At 42.4% G+C, this 22,541-nt stretch overlaps 1 protein-coding gene across 4 annotated transcripts in view; it reads left to right on the top strand.

Moving 5' to 3' along the window:
• The window catches only part of ZDHHC21 (zDHHC palmitoyltransferase 21), a 274,098-nt gene that overhangs the window by 204,715 nt on the left and 46,842 nt on the right, over positions 1-22,541 (top strand). For all 4 annotated transcript variants that reach the window (XM_086961399.1, XM_086961400.1, XM_086961402.1 and 1 more), the window contains exon 6: positions 18,147-18,263. In XM_086961399.1, coding sequence (XP_086817525.1) covers positions 18,147-18,263 — 117 coding nt within the window. The remainder of the gene's footprint in view (positions 1-18,146; positions 18,264-22,541) is intronic.

The raw sequence follows: 22,541 nt of genomic DNA, 5'->3' as shown, positions 1-22,541 counted from the left end.
TGAACTAGTTTATTAGTATTATACAATGAGACTTGCAGGATACACATAGACCATGCTTAAAACCGACTCAGAGGGGTGTGTAACAATGATTGCATCCGTTAAAATAGGGTGTGGGATTTTCAGGGTATAATAATTATCTGGAATTTCCTCTCCCAAAATGGAATAATAGCCACGGATTTTTGTGATTTCGGCACCAAATTCTGTACGTCCCTGTACTTATTTAGCCTTTCACCTTTTTCCGCGCTATATAAAAACGCATTAAATAAAATAAAAATACTGAAATTTATGTAATGGTTAAGACATTTCTCGCACACAGTAAATGACGGACCCAATAAACTCCACACCTCTTTTGTCGTCCCTGCAGAAACAAGTGTTTTCAAAGGCATCTTAAAAATCTGGAGCAGTCTTAATGAAGACCATAGATCCCTGTAGTCAACACACTGAGCTATCTTAAAATGTTTCCAGTGAGCACTAACTTAAACGTGAGCAGCTTTACTAGGTTATTGTAGTGTGTCCTTCAGGCCCAAAGTGCATTTTCCTTGCCAATACCGAATAAAAATCGTTGGTAGGATGGCTAGCGGGCAGAGTTCGAATATCTTTCCCGCACGCACAGGAATTCTGAACCCAATATTTCGGCTCCTAGCCTGCTGCTGGCTGAGCCTTGAGGGTGCCCACCCTTCCCAGACCACTGAGCCCAAGCCCAGCCTCGCGCCGATGCAGTGGGAGGGCTGGACAGTTCAATACGATCACACAATGGGCAGGAACGTCAGAGCATCCGTGACACGCGACGCTGTTAATAGTCGCATCAGGGTCCTCGAGGAGAAAAGGGGCTTGTGCCCTGCAAAAAGTAGGTGGTTGGTAATTGTTGATGTGTTGTTGCTGGACTGGAGGCGGGGATGCTGTATCTCGGAAGTCGGAAGTCGCGTCAAGGCCGCCCTCTGCTGCCCTTGAGGGACGAACGTCATGTTAATCGTGCTTGATGCGGGCACCGTGCTTTAAGTGGCATTAAAAATCTGTGGTGGACGATACAATTATGGGTGTGGCTTTATAACACATCAACTGAAAATCTGTGCTTAGCCTAACGTGCCACCCGACTGGTATTTTGCAGCTTCTGTCATTGCTTTTAGATATATAATGCAACCACAACAAGCCATTCCACCTGCAAGCCAGGGCTGTTGGACTTGTCAATGAATGTTAGATGCATAAGATAAATCAGCAACAACTATGGATACGTTAATGCTTCATTTATAAAATGAGATTGTGAAAGAACTATAAAGATTATCTTTGAAGTTACATCAAAGGCAGTGCAGGTTGGCACTGCTGCAGAGTTAAGATGTCTTTTTTCACCCTGAGGGCGAGGGCATAAATGGAGAGCTAGATTTGGACCCATCTCAGCACTAAGCACCAGGAGGACCCAGCCCATTTAAAGCCCTGCGCAAACATATACGTTAAAAGTATATAGTGAATTGAATGGAGAACCCTGTTCTCCGAGAGAGTAGGGTGACCAGCAGTCACAGATTTCCTAGGACAGTCCTGGTTTTCAGAGGACTGTCCCAGCTTTTGGATTCTTTTCATCACTTTAATTACATACCCAAGTTTTCGAGAAAATTGCCAGCTCATTGTGCAAAGCAGAAATGAAGCGTATGCCCTCCTAACTGCATCTGAAGGGAAAAAAGCACTTGCAGGCTGGTATTTTTAGTCTCCCTATTTGCCCGAAGTACTTCAAGACCCACAAACACTTTGTGCAAGAAAACGAAGAATAATGGTAGAATAGTAATTTATCCTCTCCTATAAATGTAGGGAACTTATTTGCCTCTCTTTCTAGTTTCAAGGGAGGATCAGAAATACAGGCACTTTCAGGAGGCAAAAGCAGACGTTAAGTTACATTAGGCAAAAGTAACCATTGTGAGCGAACAAAATACATGAGGTAGCGAACACTGCATTACAGGAGAAGTGACACGTGTGTAGGTTACAAGAGAAAACAAAGTACAATTAGAGGTATAATACTGCAATATATGCTAGAAACTCAGGCACAAGAACAAACGTTAGGTAAGGAATGGTGGCACTTGTGCAAGTATCAAAAGCAAACAAAATGTGAGAGGTGGCAAACAGTGTATTACAAGAGAAAAGTGGCGTGTGCATGTTACACAAGAGTACCAAACACATGTACAAGGATAATACTGCAATAAATGGCAAACACTCCAGCCACAAGAACATACTGGGAAGGCACTTCCATAGTCATGGAGAACAGAATTTTCAGTAATGGGAGGTCTTCCTTCAGATAATAGAGCGGGCACAATGTCATCTTTGCATATTACTTTGTCCTATTAAGCGACTAGAGTGCTTAGATGTTCTCTGTGCTGCCCAAATTCCACCTCTAATGATCAACTTTGCATACTTTTGACACCAAAGCATGGCAAGTAAAGGGCACATTTCAAACACCTTAAGTAACAAAATAAAAAATAATTTTATAGCTCATATTCCCAAACGCAACTGCCTCTAGGTGCTTGAACAATTGGCGTTATAATTTCTCAATAGAACAAGAACGGTTGAGTTGTGTAACATTTATAACTTATAAGTGTTACACAACTCAACATTACTTTGTTTATTGACTAGAAGGATAAACAGAAGAGTTTGCCCTGCCGTAATTTGAAACTCTGGCTGGCAAGTCTACGGCAGGCGCCTAATCCACTCAACTGTCTCACTGACCTACTTTGCAGTATTACATTGGAAGGGAAATTTTTTTTTTCTTGCTTTGTAGCTTAACTGGGTTCCTTCTTCAATTCTGACCTCTTGTTTCACTTCCCTGAATAGATATACCTCTTTAACACATCCTCAGTATTCAACAATCTCTGTCCACAATGTGATTCTTACTCCAAGGCAGTGCTTAGTTTGTAAAGGAATGAGTTCCAGTGCTGAGAGGTCGGCGCCCTGAATTCGTAGTCTTGAATCCACCTCAGGCCTCTTTAGTCCACTACCAGACACTCCCCGACCCCTTATCTCACTCTTGCAGCTTTCTGCTTTCTCTTTGTGACCGTTTTTAGGTCTTTCTCTTCCTCCTTCGTTTCCATATGTTTATTTTTCTATCTCTTCCTTTCAGTCAATGCTTGAAGAGGAAAAACACGTTCCATTACCCAATAAATCGCCCCCACTGTCTCCAAGCAGACACACCCCTCTAGACCCTCTACTAAACGTTCAGAGGGTTCTCTTTCATTCTCTCACTCTCAAGCCCACAACCAGACACACGCACGAATCCACACACCACACACACATTCCATATCTCACTGGTATCCAATTAAACATATTTTGTCGAGTTACTCACTCCTGTAATCTCACCCTATCCACATTGCTCAGATCACCCAAATCCCTGCACTCTCTACCAGACTGCTTTCAAGAACAGCATACTCTTGCACACACTCACTGCTCACCAATTCAGTTTGCTAAAAGAATTATGCAACGCATTGTCATACACAATGCCAATAACTCAAACGTTAATGCTGCGAGACCTATTGCATTGTAAATGCTTGTTGATTCATTTGGTCCTGTAGTGTCTGAATATGTTTTCCAAGACCAATGTGAGCTGTAGACTCTATTTGAGGAGAAGACTAAACTGGTCAGCTGATGATACACCGAGCTGAGTTTAACTAGTGCAGCTTTCTGATAGGCTGTTGACTCATCCGTTTAAAAGTCTAGTTTAAAAGTGACCTTTGCTCACAAAACAATGTGCCTCAACTTTTAAGTCTGCGTATGTCCTCCTGATAAGTTTGTTTTCAAACTGGACTTTGTTCCACGTCTACTTAACAACCAAGTGGCCAGAGTAGGCAATACGTATGACAAGAAGGTCGGTTATGCACATCCCTGGTGAGTTGCTCCTAGGCCCTGGAGCCTCTTTAGCACTAAGCATGCTCCTCTGCCTTCTTGAGGAGTGAAAAGTCACCGCTTAGTTCTTAGCCATGGCCTGTCCTCATTCCTTATCCCTTAGAATTCAGATGGCACACTGACAGGATACATTTCCTGAGATGGAGGGGAGCAGGGCTTATCTAGTGGTGCACATCAGTCTTCTCAGCAACCAAGTCTGTTGTTGCCTGACCCCAGCTCTTCCCTCACATACCACCATACTGTACGACATTGGGCCGCGTTGATACAATGAACTTGCCTTAGTTCAGAGTGTAAATATACTGGGTTGTATAGCAGTTTATTTCATTTGCCCTTGCAATCTACATGTTTGAGTCCCTTTAGGAGTCCCTTTAAAAGGGATACAATGATCCTATAATTATTCTCCACTTTAGACTTTATAGAGGTCGGTCTTTGTTCAACTTTGGCAGTCCACTACAGCTTGGAACTTGGAAAAAATGCATTGATACTGTGCGAGGTTCGAACCTTGGTGTTGTGAAGCCGTCTAGTTTTATAGGTCTGACTAGAGACATCTTTGGCTGTTTCGTCAGGCTCATGTTTTCCAAAAACCAAAATGAAAAGAATCATATATGTATACATCCATATAGAGACTTTTAATCAGCCTTCTCTATTCATTCATTGGTCTGTTTAGGTGTTAACCACATTGTGCTTCAGGGCACCACAGCATAGAGCAGGGGCCACATGGGCAGTCCATTTCACCCATTGTCTGTATGTTGAGTGTTTGTCCTGATCACATGTGCATTATTACTTGAAATGGAGTGCACTTAAATGCCAGGACTAGTGTTCTTGGGTTGTGGGGCCATGCGTTTAGTTTTAGTTTTTTCTTTTACTTATTCGCCAAATTTGTTTTGCATATTGTGTAGGTCTGCGGGAAAAAAATATACGCTTGCTAATAGGGGACCGACTAGCTTAACCAGTCAATGCATATTTATTATTGAAGTAAAATGTAACATTGAAGAGTTGCCTGGGACCGAAGTGGTAGAAACTTTTTTAAGCTGGGAGGACGTCTGGCTGTTGAAAAGTGAGGTGGAGTGGGGAGGGCGGGGGGGGGGGGGGCGTTGAATAAAGAGCCAGGCTGAAGGTATATAGTGGTTTATAATAAAGCTTGCACCTTTTATTATGTGTGTGCTATTGATTTGAAGATTCGAGGAGAAAGCAGTCGCGGCCAGTGCCTTGGAAGGCGAAGGGTGCTGTCAGATATGGAAGTCTTGCTCTCCAGTTTGAAAGTCATTCACTGCAATGTGGAATGTTTCCTCTTGCTTTGTTTGCCGTTTTTTAATATTGCAACTGCATCTACAGACCTAATATCGCTCAGGCGAGATGGCGCGCAAAGAGGACCATCACATAAGAGCAAAAGGCTGCATTATTAGGAGAGGAATATCAACAATTATTAATAACAAGCAACACCCTCACCTCGCCAATGCATCTTGAATCCTAATCAACCCACCCTTAACCGCATGCGCGCTAGCGGAATTCCGCTCGCACGCTGGGTTTTTTAAAAACGCACTTTGCGTGACGAGCTGGGCTCGTCATCAGCGTGCGAGGAGGCTACGCGATGACGAGCCCAGCTCGTCATCAGCGTCGAAGGGGTTAATGCTCTGCCCCACACTGAACAACTTAACCAGTCAAAGCAACCCCAACTTCCACTTCCCACCAACATCCTTCAATACAAGTCCATCCAACCTACACCAAAGGTTACCTTCACCATGCTCTTGGTCTAGTCACCCCCAAGCCTTCCTGCCTTTCACCACAAAACTGAAAGTTGCAACCTGCCCTAAAAGCGGCAAAAAACAACTACTTAATGACAGCATACCACACAGTATCGCCCTAACAAAATGGCAAAATAAAGACATGAAACCCAGTACCCGAGAAAAGGGCGCGGAGATTAATTAAATGAACAATCTAGTAGCAGGGACAGAAAGGACATCAATTTGGGAGCGTCTGGGACAAAACCACCAGAAACACACGCATAGGTGCCTCAGCTATTGGAGAATGAGGTTACCCTAGTCCTATGCCACTGAATGGCCCCTACAACTCCCATCTTCAATCCAACCAATCAAGGGGCCAGATGGCCCTCGGAGCGCACCACATGCCCTAAGACCTGGGGGGGAGAGAGGGTATAAAAGCAATGAGCTTCTCTTCCACTCCCCCGCCCCTCTCCATGGCCCATATGAGGGTTTACTGTACATTTCAGGCCGTAATCTACAAATAGATATACACTCATGTAATAAGGAAGCTCAGAAGGTAGTTGGTGCACTCGGGTAATGAGTTACTCCATACTACTAATAGCTATTCAGGGACATTTTCTCCGGATAGGTTTGGAGGCTGTTGAAATGTTCCAATATTCTGTAATATATTACAAAATTATTTTTTCTTGGCTATTAGTGCGGTGTATTTAGAGTCCCATCTATTGCATAAAGAAGCAGTCTACAAAAGCCAAATATTCTTCCAAACGTGCTCCCGGTTAGCTCATATATCCTCGTTCCTGTGTGGCAATAGTGAGGCACCAGTAGAAAAGATGTGACGCTGCGTTAATTCCAAGATGGCGTAAGCGACCTGTACTCCCAGAAGCTCGCTCACTGCTGCCGAACCTGCAAATCTACTTTCACACGTTTTACCTGTGTGCAGAAAAATGACCAGAAATAGCCTTAACTAAGGTACTCACACAACTGAGTTTTTCTCCTCCCATACATGCCAGCATTTTGAAACTAGAAAGAGAGAGACTTTGAAAACCAAATCGAGGGACTTCATTTTCTCTATTAATGTACATTGTAGGAAAGACAATTTTACGAATGGCATGGAATTTAAACAATATACTTGAATTCCCAAATAACCGTCTATAACTTTTGAAACTATAGAATGTATAGCCTTTTAGTTGCTTTTCCATTTCTGCACAAAGTCTTTTTGTATTTAATATTTTTTGTCTTTGCAAAATAAAGTCTGTTTTTCCTAAAAAAAAAATCTAAAAAAAATCAGGGGGGGTCCCTTCTGACTCTGTCCTGTTGGCGTGTAGGTTTTCGACCCAGCAATAAGACAACGTAATCAGTCCGAGTTTAAACCATTTTCATTCAGTCGTGTGGCTTCCAGCGGTAAAGGCCTCGTTGGGTGTCACAGTGCGGTCTGCCTCGCTTTTGCTTGCACATTTGTGCCCAGCCTGTCCCTTGGCTTGCCAAGCTTGCTGCAGCTGTCGATTTGGCCATGAAGACGTACAGCGACAGACCGACAGCTCTAATCGGTTTAAGAAGGGGTTGTGCCAGCGTTCAAGCTAGGAGATGGCCACATATATGTCCCCGTGGGCATGATGGCTGGCGAAACGTCTGCATGGGCCATGCAGCCCTCGGGTGGCACAGGCAGATGGACGGCCAGGAGAACCACTACCTCACCTAAATCTGACGCGAAACCTCTTGCAAATTTAATTTCAGCTTGTAGCACAGTTTGGTCCTGTAGTGCTCTGGGCCTTCAGACATTCCTGGCACTTGTTCCCCTTTTCATGAGCACAGCTTGCCAGTCTGGTGCAGCGTTTCATTTTTAATAGTACCTTTTTTTTTTTCATCCTATGGAATAAAATAAGCACAACGCGTTCTTGAAAAGACAGAATTCAACTGAAAATGTACACCGGAGTTTGTTAATTAAATAGCCTCTTCAGATTCATGTAGTGCATGTTTTCATTTTTTTTTAGGACAACCAGTTTGTAATTCGTGGGGCTGACTTTTGGTAGCCAAAATAATGTGAGCTGTGACTTCTAAGCGCTTGGAATGTCTGGTTGACATTATTACTGAATGGAAATTCTGTGGTCCGTATTGTACTGAGTATTTTGACAGATGACTGTTTTCACTAGAATGATCAATGTCTTTTTTTTTTTAAAGACTCTATGCTGCTTTTCATATTTATGTGATGCACAGTGAGCCGCATAAAGTGTAGCCAATTTTTCTATTTAAGATTTATCAGCGAGCACAGGGATGTTGAGTTATAATACATTTTCTCCTTTGTGCACCGATGAACAAATGTACCTGCTTTTCTTTTCTTGTTTGTCAAGGGGTTTGCAAACATTGCTTTGGCGTTTAGCATCTCAGTCAATGCATAGTCTTCCACCTGCTCTCACATCATGAGAGCACTGCTAACATTTCCATGTGACAGCCATTGCCATGGTACTACCTCTCAGGTACTGCACCACTGTAACTATCAGCACGACTCACTTACAACCTTCCCAATTGCTGGAACTTCCTCAGAGTGCCATACACAAAGCCTAAATGAATATATTAATAAACCTGGATCTTTGCCTGTGTAGACACCCCAGTGAATTAATTGACTACAAAATGTGTTAAAAAAAATAAATCACCGTTTTGTGGCAGCTATTGACTAATTTGAAAGTTAGGAGCGGTGGAATCTGCAGGTGAATAGATTTGTGTAGAATATGTGAGCATTGCCCTTCCAGGACTTCCTTAAGATGCAGAGGGAGAATTCTGTGAGGCGGTCAGCACAGACGGGAAACATCCTTTACAACGCAACTTTTACCACGCAGTGCCTTTACATCGCAACTTTTACAACGCAAACCATTACAACGCATTGCGCTGGGGGGCGCTCTAGGATAGGGAATAGATTGAATTTAAAATTCAACACCTTCCCTACAATCCACGGGGACTGGAGTTGGAATAGTAAATTAAACTATTCACTATCCAGCACCCCTCAACACTATGCGTTGTAAAGGCTTGCGTTGTAAAACTTGCGATGTAAAAGCATGCGTGGTAAAAGCATGCGTTGTAATGTCATACATCCGCACAGACGCCTCAGTTAAGAGTTCACGCTCCTGATCAGTCTCTTAACCATAGAGTGTTTTAGACTACGGTGCCTGCGTAGGGTGGATAAAGTGGTGCAGGCAGTGGCCGGTGAACGCAGTCATGTTGACCCTTACAAACATTGCTATTTCATTGGTGAGAACCATTATACATTTGTTGTGAGTATCCTAATGCTAGTAATCTGGCACAAGCATGTTAAGTCCTCACTGCAAATTATAGTCTCCTTCTTCTCTTGTACAGTAGAATTCAAAGTGCACAATACATTGCAGGAGCTAATATATCACACTTGCATGCAAGCTAGAGACAGAGTTGCTGTGTTAGAGCTGGACTCTATTAAATTGCCAGACCGCATATACCCCCTGAGTTGCTATATTACGAGCAGCGGTTTTCAGCAGTGAACATGGCAGCTTTGGGCCGAAATGCCTAGCTGTTATATTTCAACACATGAGGTTGTGCCCATTTCTTTCCTTGTCAGGAAGGCTGGTCTGTGAATGGGGTCTTCAGTGTAATAGATCTAGAAATCTTGCACCTTTCACTACTAATTATTTTGTCAAGTTCTATACATTGCATGTGGTATCAAAAAGCTCCTCCACAAAAAAAAGATAATGCTTTTAAAATGATCCATGTCTTATGGAATCACATGTGATTTAAATGACACAAAGAACAAGGCTTTGACTATGCACCCGTTAGCCATTTTACAGTCTCACCTAGAGATTACTTTAGCGGCTCACCCGTAGACATAGTAAAATAAATTCATAACTAAACATTCTTCAGTATTGGATCTTTATAGATTCACATGCTTGAATCATTCTCTGTCGTCGAAGTGGGAGTCCTACGATACCATAGTAAAACAGTATGTAACAGTATTATAGGCTTTAACCACTCCCATGCTGGTGACGAACCCCAGCCGTCACGCCCCGCGGTGGGCGTGTGCTTATGACGGCTGGGGCTCATCACGTCCCCGCCCTGTTCTTTTGTTTACCGCACAGCGATAAAATCGCGGCCGCAGCGAAAGGGTTAAAGCAATACATAGTCAGGTTAATAGCCTATCTATGTCCTTTTTGAAAAATGAGCAAACAAACTAGAATTAATCAGGCAACAGCACCCTCTAGAACACTCCCAACAGAGGTTAAATCTGTCAGATTTTCTACTGTACATTGTGGAACGGAGTCTCTCTGAGCTCTGCTCAGTTTTTTCCTGTACATCTCAACTTTTTCTGCAACTATTATGTCTGAGACTTCTAAGAAGGGCCTCTTCATATCCTGCAAGTCCAGTGGGAAGAAAAAGTTACATGTGGATAATCCACACAGAGAATGTCTCTGTTGCCTCTACCCTCAACATCAGGTAATGGAGTGCAAGATTTGTCTAACTTTTTCCTTTAAAACCATAAGAGACAGAGAGGGAAGGCTACTTCTGTGGCTACAAAAGTCTAAATATTAGAAATTCACCACTTCCGAGGAGGACAGCATTTTATCTGTGAGACCCCACAAAAGGTCAAGTTCCTTTGAACAAGGGGCTTCTGAGGAGAGCGGAAGGGCCTTAAAAGTACATCATGAAGACACTCTGAGAAAGGAGAAGCTCAAACTCATCTCCACCCTCCTCTTAACCGTCTGCTCCATCTGTGAAGACAGGGGAGAGTAAGCGATCTTCCTCCTCTGAACCCTCGACGTCAAGGTAAAAAAAATCCTCCCAGAACACCGACGACATCACTGTTGACGCTAGTATCAGCTAATACTATGGCAGCTGGTCACCACTGTCTCGTTAATAACGTCATCGTCCCCGAGAACGCTAATGAGGGCACCCATTAACGCTCCCACCTTGTTGGCAAAGGTGACATCATCCATTAAGTCACCTATGACAGTGGAGTTACACTCAACTACACCAACATCGAAGACTCAGTTGACAGGAACACCGTTGATGGTGGCCCCATCAACAAGAACATTTTCGCCTTCAATGCCTCAGTTCACATTCACATCGCCGACAGAACCATCAACAATGATATAAATTACTAAAATAACGAAGGCTGCTCTAAGGCCTGAAGTTATCTCTCCCAGCAAGGTCTCACCTTTGCCACAAATTCCCTTACTGGACTTGGAAGAGTCGGATGATGGTTGGCCTTTTGGGTCTGCGCACAGCAGATTCAGAGCTCAAGGTGAAATACCAGGAGGAAGATGATGATGATGATGATAATGATGCAGAGCAGTACCACCATCCATATTATGTCTCTCCTAGGCGGCATTATGAACAGTATCAGTACCATCCGCATCCTCAGCCCAGACAGAATGAAGTGCAGATGCCCATATCACTAGTTCTGGATTTGCAGGCCATGCTGTAGGATTATGTTATGTTATGTTATGCGTTTTTATTAGGCGCACAGATGCTCCAGCAAAGGAGCGTCCTGGCGCCCGACAAGGTAGCAGCACAACACAACGAAACAATAAATCAGAACACTTTTAAACTAAGGAAATAAGAAGGTTTTCACCGCACGGCGAAAGGAAAGCAGATCCCTGAGGGCTCGTAACGCCGGGGGAAGGGAATTCCAGAGCACCGCCGCACGGACTTGAAAGGAGCGTCCGCCGGCCCTACTCCGCTTGAAGCGAGGGACAAGAGCCAGTTCTAAATCAGCAGATCTTAAAGCTCGGACTGGGATGTAATGGACCAGGAGTTTAGAGAGGATCGTAGCTGGAGACCCCTTCAGAATTTTATAGGCGACACAGAGGACCTTAAACCGGATCCGCTGAGCCACCGGGAGCCAGTGCAACGAGCGCAGGGTACTGGAAGTGGGGCACGATATAGGTAGTCCAACCACCGATCTTGCTGCGGCATTCTGGATCCGCTGCAGGCGTCCAATCTCTGCCTGGTTCAGGCCTACTAATAAGGAGCTCGCGTAATCCAGCCTGGAGATGACAGTGGCTTGGATCACGAGTTGCCTAGTGGAGGCATCAAAAAACTTGAGCACAGGACGAAGCCCGCGTAGGATGCCGAAACAACAGGCCGCCGTACGTTTGGTGTGACAAACAAACGTAAGGGAAGGGTCCAACCAGACCCCGAGGTTTTTAAGCTCGGAGACTGGGGTGGGTGTAAGACCCAAATCCTCTGGCCACCATCTCTCTCCCCAAAGTTCCGGTTGTTTGCCAAAAATCATGACCTCGGTCTTACTAGCGTTCAGCTGGAGACAGTTGGACGTCATCCAGCCGGCGACCGCCCGCAGTCCTTGTTGGAATCTGGGGGCATCCACATCGGCATCCCCGCTGATCGTGACCGCTAGCTGGGTATCATCGGCGTATGACACCATTGTCATACCCCATTGCCTGACAACCTCAGCTAGCGGCCTTACGTATAGATTAAACAACGTAGGACTCAGCGAGGAGCCTTGGGGAACCCCCAGGCCCAGCGGATGGTATTTGGACTGAAACGGCGGGACGGTCACGCTAAAGGCCCGATTGGCTAAAAAGGACCGGAACCATTGGAGAGCGATGCCGGTGACACCAACCTCCTCTAGACGACGCAGAAGGATCGGGTGCGATACGGTGTCAAAGGCGTTATTATGAAAATTATGAAAGATTTCCTGAACCTCCACTGGAGAGGCCACTTGCACCACCTCAGCCTGCTTCTCCTGCCAAGCCAAGGAATATCTCTCCATCGATAATGTGCAAGATGACACCTAACACTAATGTACCAAAGAACAAAACAAAGGCCAATACTGGATACCCTTAAAGGGGGAAACTTGTGGTCACCTTTATGAACAAAGCATAACGGTCCAGATTACGTCATCAGTCAAAAAAACTTTTTATTATTTTCTTTAATTTAGCTTTCTTTTTAGTACTTGATTTCACAAATTAATTGTGCATGTATAAACAGTTCAAACGTTAGACATAACAACACGAAAAGTCTTTATACATATTTACAATTTACAATTTACACACATCCTCTCAAACATTCATTCTGCATTCATCCCGTTGTACACACAAAAACATAAATAGAACACCTTTTGTCACAAAAAGCAATTGAAATAAACAGTGAATGATGATCCCTATTTATGATTAGAAAATAATTTCAATTGAATGTATAGAACATTAATTCATATTAAGGAAAACTAAAACCTAATTCAAAAGAATTTGGTCATATGACAAAAGAGTTCAGTCACTCCTATTGAAGGTCAAAAGGTCGACGCGTTTCAAACCCCCAAGTCTGGGGTTCTCATCAGGACCAATCTTTTTCTACAAAAAAGAAGAGTTGTAAACCAAGAATTAGCCAACCAGTTTGTTATTGGACTAAAGACCTGCAAAACACCAGTAGAAACCAAAGCCATACCTTATAAAGTCACTTAATGGCCATGCGTGAATCTGTGGGACATTCGACAGGTACACAATGAGCACTCACCTTTTTATGGTGGCGCAGAGTCTCCCTAAAAAAGAATAGGGGAGAAGCTGTAAGGACTCAAGCCTCAAACTGGGCGGAAGAGAAAGTACTGCAAAGACTTTGGTGAATGGGCGCTTACCGGTTAGCGGTGGCTCATGTTACATATCCGCTTGAATTATTGTAATTTCACTCCGTGCACTTGGATCGGTGAATTTATCTAAAAAACGAACGAAACGCACGGTAAGCACATTGTAGCGGTGAGGGCATACGGACTTATGCGAGGACAGAAGGGGGTACTTAGCAGGAACCTTACCTACGGGCCGGGAGCCGATAGTTTGAACTGCTGCACTCTGCGCCACCATAAAAAGGTGAGTGCTTTTTGTATACGACCAGTTAGGTCCTGCCAGTGTCTTCCCACCTAAACGCACGAGTATTGATTTATTTCTGTCTATTCGTCTAGCGTCATTGTGTACCTGTCGAATGTCCCACAGATTCACGCATGGCCATTAAGTGACTTTATAAGGTATGGCTTTGGTTTCTACTGGTGTTTTGCAGGTCTTTAGTCCAATAACAAACTGGTTGGCTAATTCTTGGTTTACAACTCTTCTTTTTTGTAGAAAAAGATTGGTCCTGATGAGAACCCCAGACTTGGGGGTTTGAAACGCGTCGACCTTTTGACCTTCAATAGGAGTGACTGAACTCTTTTGTCATATGACCAAATTCTTTTGAATTAGGTTTTAGTTTTCCTTAATATGAATTAATGTTCTATACATTCAATTGAAATTATTTTCTAATCATAAATAGGGATCATCATTCACTGTTTATTTCAATTGCTTTTTGTGACAAAAGGTGTTCTATTTATGTTTTTGTGTGTACAACGGGATGAATGCAGAATGAATGTTTGAGAGGATGTGTGTAAATTGTAAATTGTAAATATGTATAAAGACTTTTCGTGTTGTTATGTCTAACGTTTGAACTGTTTATACATGCACAATTAATTTGTGAAATCAAGTACTAAAAAGAAAGCTAAATTAAAGAAAATAATAAAAAGTTTTTTTGACTGATGACGTAATCTGGACCGTTATGCTTTGTTCATAAAGGTGACCACAAGTTTCCCCCTTTAAGGGTATCCAGTATTGGCCTTTGTTTTGTTCTTTGGTATCTTTGGCTTAGCCTTGCTGGAAACAGCCAGAACCCTGTGTTGTTTCTTTCCACCTAACACTAATGTAGCAGCACCTCCATGGGAGGACCAAGCCACTTCAGACGATCAAAGGGAGGAAGGTGAGTTCCCTGACCATCAACATCCACGGGATGAATGAGAGGACTACCTTGTCCCTACTCTGTCTCCTCCAGCACCTCATCCTTCAAAGTCTCTCCCAGAGGACTTCGGTGTTCTCATAAGCTGAGGGACCGAGCTGCAGCACGTTCTATCTCCCAACCTATGTTGAGCAGTCCAACTTTTTCTTTATGATTTTAAAGAGCAAGCCAGAAAATCTGTGAGGGCCATCCCCATTATAAAGTATATCTGGGATGAGAAGATTAAGACCACGAAGAGCCCAGCTACAGTAGCAGCAGTACCACCTCACTTGGACAAAACTACGAAGCTACAGCGGATTTCTCTGCTTGCCTCACAAGTCATCCGTAACTTGGCTCTGTCATCTCTCAAGCTGTGCAAAGACGCTCCAAAATCCCTTTTGCTTACATCTCCATGCCACTAGACAAAGAAGGCAGGTGCCTGGACAATATAGGGAAGAGATTCTCCCTTATCTCTGCCATTACCATTCGAGGCGCCAACTCGCTAGCGATCCTGGGGCGCTATGACCCCAGATGTGGTCAGCTGTGAGCAGTCTACTCGATTTGGTCGCGAAAGACAAGAAGGCGGAAACAAAAAAGATCCTCCAGGAAGGCTAGCACACTTGCTCAGAAATTACAGATTGTGCACTCGACATCTCCTCCGCAGGTTTTCTATCAATGAGCCGGAACAGCAGTCTTGAGACTCCAGGGATGGCTGGAGGCTGCCTCTTTTAGGCCAGAGGTCTAAAGATCTTGGACATGGCCTATGACAGCAAAACTTTGTTCGGTAAACATATTTATGGCGCCTTATGGGCTACAAAGACGGACACTGACACTGCTATATCTCTTGGCACCCTCCAGTTTAAGAAGTTGCCCTTTCGGGAAGCTAGAGGGAGATGTTTTTCTACTTACAGAGGGGGTTATCAACGACCTCAACACTACCAACCCCAATTTCAATATAGGTCCGCTTACCATCAGGCTTACTGTCAGCCACCCTCAGCAGCCTATAGGAAGCAAGGCTCGTCCCAGAATCAACCCCCAGAACAAGTCGCAAACAGTGGCCTGGACCAGGTACCAGCTACATCTACTCCTTCCACCCATGTGGGTGCGAATATTTCCAACTTCCACCCCCAATGGAAGGAGATCACAATGGACACATATGTGTTACACTTAGTAAACTATGGACATAAACTGAAATTTGTGCATAGACCACCAGACCATCCTCTGAAGGGGACGCACCCACCTCATCTTCATCTATTGAGGAAAGAAGCCCTAATAATGCTGGCCAATGATGCAATAGAAAAGGTTCTTTGTTCTCAAAAGGGCATGGGATTCTACTTCCAATTTTTCCTTTTACGAAAGAAAACAGAGGAATGGAGAAATTTCTGTGCAAATAATCTTTCCTAATGATCAAACGCTCCAACATCCTCCACCTGTTAAACAGCGGGGATTACTTGACCTCCTTAGATTTGCAGGATGCATACTTCCACATTCCCATACGTCGCAAGTATCTTCGCTTTACTGTGGCCGGAACCCATTAACAGTTCAGGGTACTTCCTTCGGCCTCAAGTCTCCTCTTCAGATTTTCACCAAATGTCTTGCCCCTGTAGCAGCCACACTCTGAAAACAGGGTCATCATGTATTCCTATACCTAGATGGCTGACTGCTAAAAGTCTCAACACTGCAGCAAGCTTCCAAAGCTACCACAGCCTGCCTCTCACTGTTTCACGGGCTAGGCCTCACAGTACATTACCCCAAATCCTCAACCTTTCCAAGTCAAACAATAACGTTTTTGGGAGCCAACCTCAATAAAATCAGAAGCAATGCCTATCTATCTCAAGACAAGCAATGAAGATTGTCAAGCCTGGCTCTAAAGATCTCCAGGAGAAAGTCAGTTACAGTGCAGCTATTCAAGTCTCTCCTGGGCATGATCTCCTCCGCAGTAAATCTAGTCCTGCTGGCATGACTAAAAATGAGGCCACTGCAAGAGAAGCTACAGATGCAATGGAGACAATCTGAAGGCTCCTCTAAGACTTCATAAGCATCACCACAAGGATGTGAGAAATATTAGCATGGTGGTCCAAAATGTCTCATCTCTCACAAGGCCTCACATTCCTGACTTCAATACCAGACTTCGTCATCTCGAATGATGCCTCCTTGGAGAGCTGAGGCGCCCATTTGCAGCACCTGCAAATCCATGGAAAATGTGCCGCATTTCAAAAATCAGTGCACATTAATCGCCTGGGACTGAAAGTGATCTCTCTCACTCTACAAGCTTTTCTGCCTGAATAGCAGGAGCCTCCTTGCTGGTTCGTACAGACAATATAACCAGCATGTATTACATCAACAAGCAAGGGGAACAAGCCCTCTAACTCTCTCTCTCAGTAGCTTCAAGACCTTTCAAACTGGCTCACAGCCAACTAAATATCTCTTCTTGCCAAGCCCATGTCAGAAGTGAACAACACCTTAGCGGACACTCTCAGCAGAACCAGAGGCAGTTGCTAAGAGTGGTAATTGGATCAACAGGAGTTAGACAAGATTTTCCCACGCTGGGGTAAACTAGCTTTAGATCTCTTCATGGCGGACAAGAACGCCAAATGCCAGTCATGTGCGAATGCCCTTTCAATGAGATGGTCTGGGATTTATGCATACACTTTTACCCTCCTCCCCTTTCATACAGAGGATTCTCAACAACATGAAAATGGAGAACTTTAGCGTCATTCTAATCGCTCCCAAAGACCCAGGCAGCATTTATTTACTAAGCTCCTTTATCGGAGTACAATACAATTCCCCTACGAAGATCCTAACACTCTTGATGAGGAAAAATGGCCCGATCTTTCACCCGTCACCAGCCTCTCTTCAATTACAAACATGGCTCCTAAATTCAACGAGTTCTGAGACGGATATCTCTCTCAAGACTGTAGAGAACTTTTGCTAAAGCAAAAGCTGAATTAGCAAACAAGATGTACAAGTTGAAATGGAAGAGATTCTGCTAATACTGCTTTACTTAGGTATCATGGGACTCCCACTTTGACGACAGGGAATGATTCAAGCATGTGAATCTATGAAAGATGCCAGTTCTGGAGAACTACAGTTACAGGTAAGTATTTTTGTTCATACATGCTTACCTGGATATATAGATAGAGGATCATACCTCGATCTCAGCAAAAATAACTGATTTAAGTTTTCCAGCACAATTTAGTGGTAGAAAACATTCTAACATGGCATTATGGCATACTGCCGGTGGCTATACCTGTTGAAAAAGGGCCTGAACCCACGTTATAGGCCTGAGCCATAGGAAGAGGTAGAGATGAACTTTAACAACCAGGATAACCCTTGGCAGATGGGCTGTAATGCTTTTAGAACAATCCACCTTATAAGGGTAGAATGTTCTACATAACAAAAGGCTAAAGAAACAAATATTGGCATGTTGGAGCAGAAGGTCTGTACTAGCCATAATTTACCCTGAGCCACTCCATTGTCTTCAGAGGAGCACTCAACATTCTTATGTTCTAAAATAGTATTATGGCTTGTCGTCGAGTGCTATATTAGCTGTTAAAGATACTGAAAATGAGCTATCGGCTTAAGATGCATGTGAGACATTTTAATGTGTTTTTTTATTCTTTATCTACAAGTCAACAGTATTATTGCGTCCTACCAATGCATTGGCAAAGCAAAGCAATGCAATGCTTGGCTTGTGGTATTTTTGGTAATTTATATTAAATAACTTCAAAATCTCCATTGTACGTTGTATTGAGTTTTCTTCCCTTCATCTCTTAGGATCTTTTTGTGTTTAAACATGAACTGGCTCTCCTGAGGATGTCTACTTTCATGGGTCTTCTTCTGTTTTTTGGAATGTGTGGACTCTTTTACTCTCAGCTCGTGGGCATAATTACAGTAAGTACATATATGTTTATTTCCCTAGTTTTTTTTGTACAAACGTGCAAAATAATATTTTGTCTTTTCCTTTTTACTTGGGACATACTTCTGCAGCACTACACTGCATGGTTTGACTTACATTTACAAATGTACTTCTACTGCAGCCTCTGCTCTATTTTCAAGTTGTAGGTCCCAATAAGCCCACATTTCAAAGGACTGAACATAAACAGTGACACATTTTCTTCTTTTCACCACCTCCTGGGAAAGGAGTTGAAACTGTGGTGCAGATTATTTTTCATTCAATATTCTAGTTTATATTTTGAGATTTCTTTTAACTGAACAGTCTAATCGAGAGTTTTCAGATGTGGTAAATGAACGTGCAAATTGTAATTATTTTAATGTGGTATTTTGGAGATTCAGCATTGATTCTGGTTTCAACCAGGCACCCTGCAATTAATTTTCATTCGTTAAAGTGAACGTTGAGCCTGTAGTAGCTACTCTCTTACTGCGCTCCATCCTTCGATTTTCCAACGTCACTAAGATGGGGAATTTCTCTCCATCACAGGTATCTCCAATTATATAGATGCCCACTTTTTGGCCATATTAAGTATGCCTTAATTGCTCATTTAGCTATTATCTTTTGGTTAGGTGGTATTGCAACTGTATTGAGCACTGATGATAAGATTAGGCAACTGGTTATTCAGTTGTTACACTTGACCATTGTTTTTCAGAAAAGTCATTAGATTTGTGAAATGGTATGGATGAAGCCCTGGGGTTTAGAACCACCAGAAACCATCAGTTGAGAGTCTCGGTTTTTGCAATTGTTGAGCTTTGTCTTTTTTTTGTAATGAAAGCAAATGTCTAATCTTTCTTTCTATCAGCCAGTTATGGTCTGTAATACTTTAAAGAAGCGGAATGTACAAGCCCCTAAGGGCGGAGCTTAATTTGGGAAAAAATTAGTGCTGGTGTCCAAAGTTCTGCTGAGATGCCCATGGCTGGTGAAATGATTTGTCTATGCACCAAATACCAAGGCTGTGTGGTCTTGAATCCACTCCATGCCTCTTTCATCCACTGCCAGACACCCCTTTATCTCACTATTGCAGGTTCCTTCATTCTCCCTTTCTGACTTTTTTCCATCTTTCTCTTCTTCCATCTTTCCGTTGTTTAGTGATTTCCCTCTCTCCTCACAGTAAAAGTCTGAGCCAGAAAAATAAGTGCTGGTCCCCAAAAATGAGTACCACTTTCCTCCTCCCGGAAACCACCAACTCAGATTAAGCACTGCCTGAGGGTTTATTTATTCCTCGATTGTTTGACAGTTAAGCAGGTCCTTTTGTTATATGTGCCCCGGTATATGAAGAGGATTACACTCTTGACTTGCTGACCCTTCAAGAATGATTTAAATGACTGGATTTTGGAGAATTCCATTTATGTCGAATTACAAATGGTAAATGTTTGCTGCTACAACTTCTTTGAAGAGAGAAATTGAATGCAGGCTAGTGCTCCTTTGCATTTGAAATTAATTATGGATGGCTAATTAATATTTTTTGCATATGGGCATGGAATACCCTTGACATCCCAAAATATAAGCCATGATATAAAAACCCTGCTTTGAACCCATTCAGACAACTGATGTGAAGTTAGGTACCCTGGCTCTTCCCAAGAATGTTCAAGAGTAATGTTACCTTCTGAAACCTTCTCCTCTGTGTGATATTAGTAACTATTTACTTCAATCCAAGTTGTTTTGTTCTTAATGAACATGCCTAAAGTAATCTGTGAATACAATGAGCCAGAAAAGCGTGGCATTTTTTCATAGGTAAATATGTTTCAAACTATCCATCATTTGTAGCCACTGGTGTCATGGTCTCTAAAGTCAAAAGAACTAAAAACCATTCCCGTTTGTATCAAATTATCCTGGCATTTGTTGTCAAGAGCAAAATGGCCATGGTATTTTTTGTCTGGCATTCATTTTCTTAATTAGGCCGTCCCTCCTCAACCTTTACTCCATTGAGCGGCCGCCTTTTCGTTCATTGAGAGCTTAAATTAGTCTCTCTATATACCGTAACTTCAATTCCTAATGTTCTATGGTCCTAGTGGAATCCCAGGATTTACTGTGTGTGCATCTGCCCCTCAATGTAGTTTAAAAAAAATGTAAGCTAGTTTATTTTTGCATGGAGAATTCATATGTGCAATAAGTAATCCGAATTTTTTTTTATTGTATTTATTTTAAAAAAAAATAGTAAATTCACTTTTTTTTCTTAAAACCAATGTAGTGGTTCCTTAAGATAAAGAATATTCGTTATCCTAAAGTGAAAGGAAATTTCAGTCCTATTGAAGACATTGAGATGTAAGATATGCGTCGTCTTCTTTACTACTGGACATAACAGTAGTGTAATTAAACTTAAAATAACTACATTCCAAGCAACTAGAGAAAGTAACCTGCCATGATCACTGCTGTTCAATCACATTGCAATAATCAATCCTCTGAGCTCAGGGGTGTGGAATTTAATAAAATATCTACTTGTCCATGGGGCAGGTTGCTTGATAAATCTACTTGTCCTGTGCCAAAATCCATGTGTCCCTTTTGTGCCATGTAATGGGGCGACAAGTTATGACAGCAATCTCATTATATAAGAGCTCTGAAATGGCCTCTCTGATTAGGACAGGGCTGCTTCCATAGTAGGGTTTCAATACTAGCAATTCCCTTTTGTTACCACAGATCTACATACTGGGGCTGAAGGTAATGGCAAGCAAGAGTTCCAGGGTTGGAATGCCCATTTGAGTCTGTGCAAACCTACTAACTTGCATGTTTTAATGGTTTTCATCAACTCTTCTCTAATCTTTTCCCGTACTTCAGAAAGGATAAATATTTACTCCTGACAATGGCAGACATAAAACTTCTTCCAGAGTTGGGAAGAAAAGTGGTTCGAGGGCACGTAAACTTGCAAACACTCAGATTTTCGCATGAGCAAATCTACACCTGTATATTTACTCAAAATTAAGTTCACAAATATTTTCTCTGAGTACTATTTCTTGGCCTACTATTGTAAAGTCTTGTGAATTCACGAAAGTCGTATCTCTGCACTTAATCCAAAGGACATGGGTGCACTTTATTTAATAATTGGGACCCTAATTAGGTCTGGCGTTAACCATGACCTTTTGTGTTTATTAAAATGTTTTCTCTCTCTGTCTATGGGCAATGTGTGCTTTTTGAGACCAAAGCTATTTTAGCTTTTGCCAATTTTTGTTATAATGGTGAGGGCCTGGCAGCTCCCACACCAATAAGGTTTTTCAAAAATAATGCCAAAACAAGTCACGCACTGACAAAACCAAAAGACTGACCAACCGTTTCTGACCTACTGGCTTTACCAATGCTTGTTTATTTTTGTTTCCCATAATCTTATTTAAACTGGTTACACTGATTTTCCATTATGAATATCGAGAAATACTAGCGCACATCAACACATTTTACTAAATGATGTTGCAAGGAATTGGTACCTAAATTCAGTAGTTTAGCAAAATTTATTTTGCATTTTTTTTGTGAACTTTTTATTTTGAAAGCAAAGAATCTTCAATCTTGCTTTCAAGCTTCTGCACATATTTGCATCTAATCAGAGAGCATTCTGGGAGCATTATACATAGCCTCATATTGCTAAACATTGAAAACGTGTATACACATTTTTCTTTACACTAACCACTGTCAGCAGTGCAGTCTGAGCTTCCAACATTTACTTAAAGAGCTCACCCTAATAATAAAGACTTTGCATTTATGAAACATAAATACAAGTTTGAACAGCATTACACATGAGCACAAATATTACCTGAACTGCAGGCACTGCCTTTCCCTGATCCTTAATGTAGTACTATAAACTGGCAGCCAAAGGGTTTGTACTGTAGGGAGTTGGGCCTACTTGTCCCAAGGACAACATGCACATGAAAACTTGATGCCCTTGACCCCAAACAATGTGTCCCGGATTCCTTGTTTATAAAGTGTGTTAGTGCTGTATCCAAAGTAGATACCAGGGATCTGGATGATGAGGTTGGAACATGAGTAACAAGTCTAACAATTTGGGGTTAATTTACTCTTAGTCACTCAATCAACTAAGTTCTTTATCCACATTAAATAAGCCATGCAAAATTCACATAATTCACAATCTCATAAATCGAAAAACATATAATACATTCATAATAAAACCCCAAGAAAATATCTGCATGCATCTCAAGGCACTAAACATCAGACAGCTATAAAAGAAATCCTCATTCTAAGAATGGATGGAACAAATTTGATTACAGTCAAAC

Source organism: Lissotriton vulgaris, chromosome 3_1 (genome assembly GCF_964263255.1).
Source record: "Lissotriton vulgaris chromosome 3_1, aLisVul1.2, whole genome shotgun sequence".
Lineage (NCBI taxonomy): Eukaryota > Metazoa > Chordata > Amphibia > Caudata > Salamandridae > Lissotriton > Lissotriton vulgaris.
The sequence above is the reverse complement of the archived record's forward strand: the minus strand, read 5'-3'. Positions and strand labels throughout refer to the sequence as shown.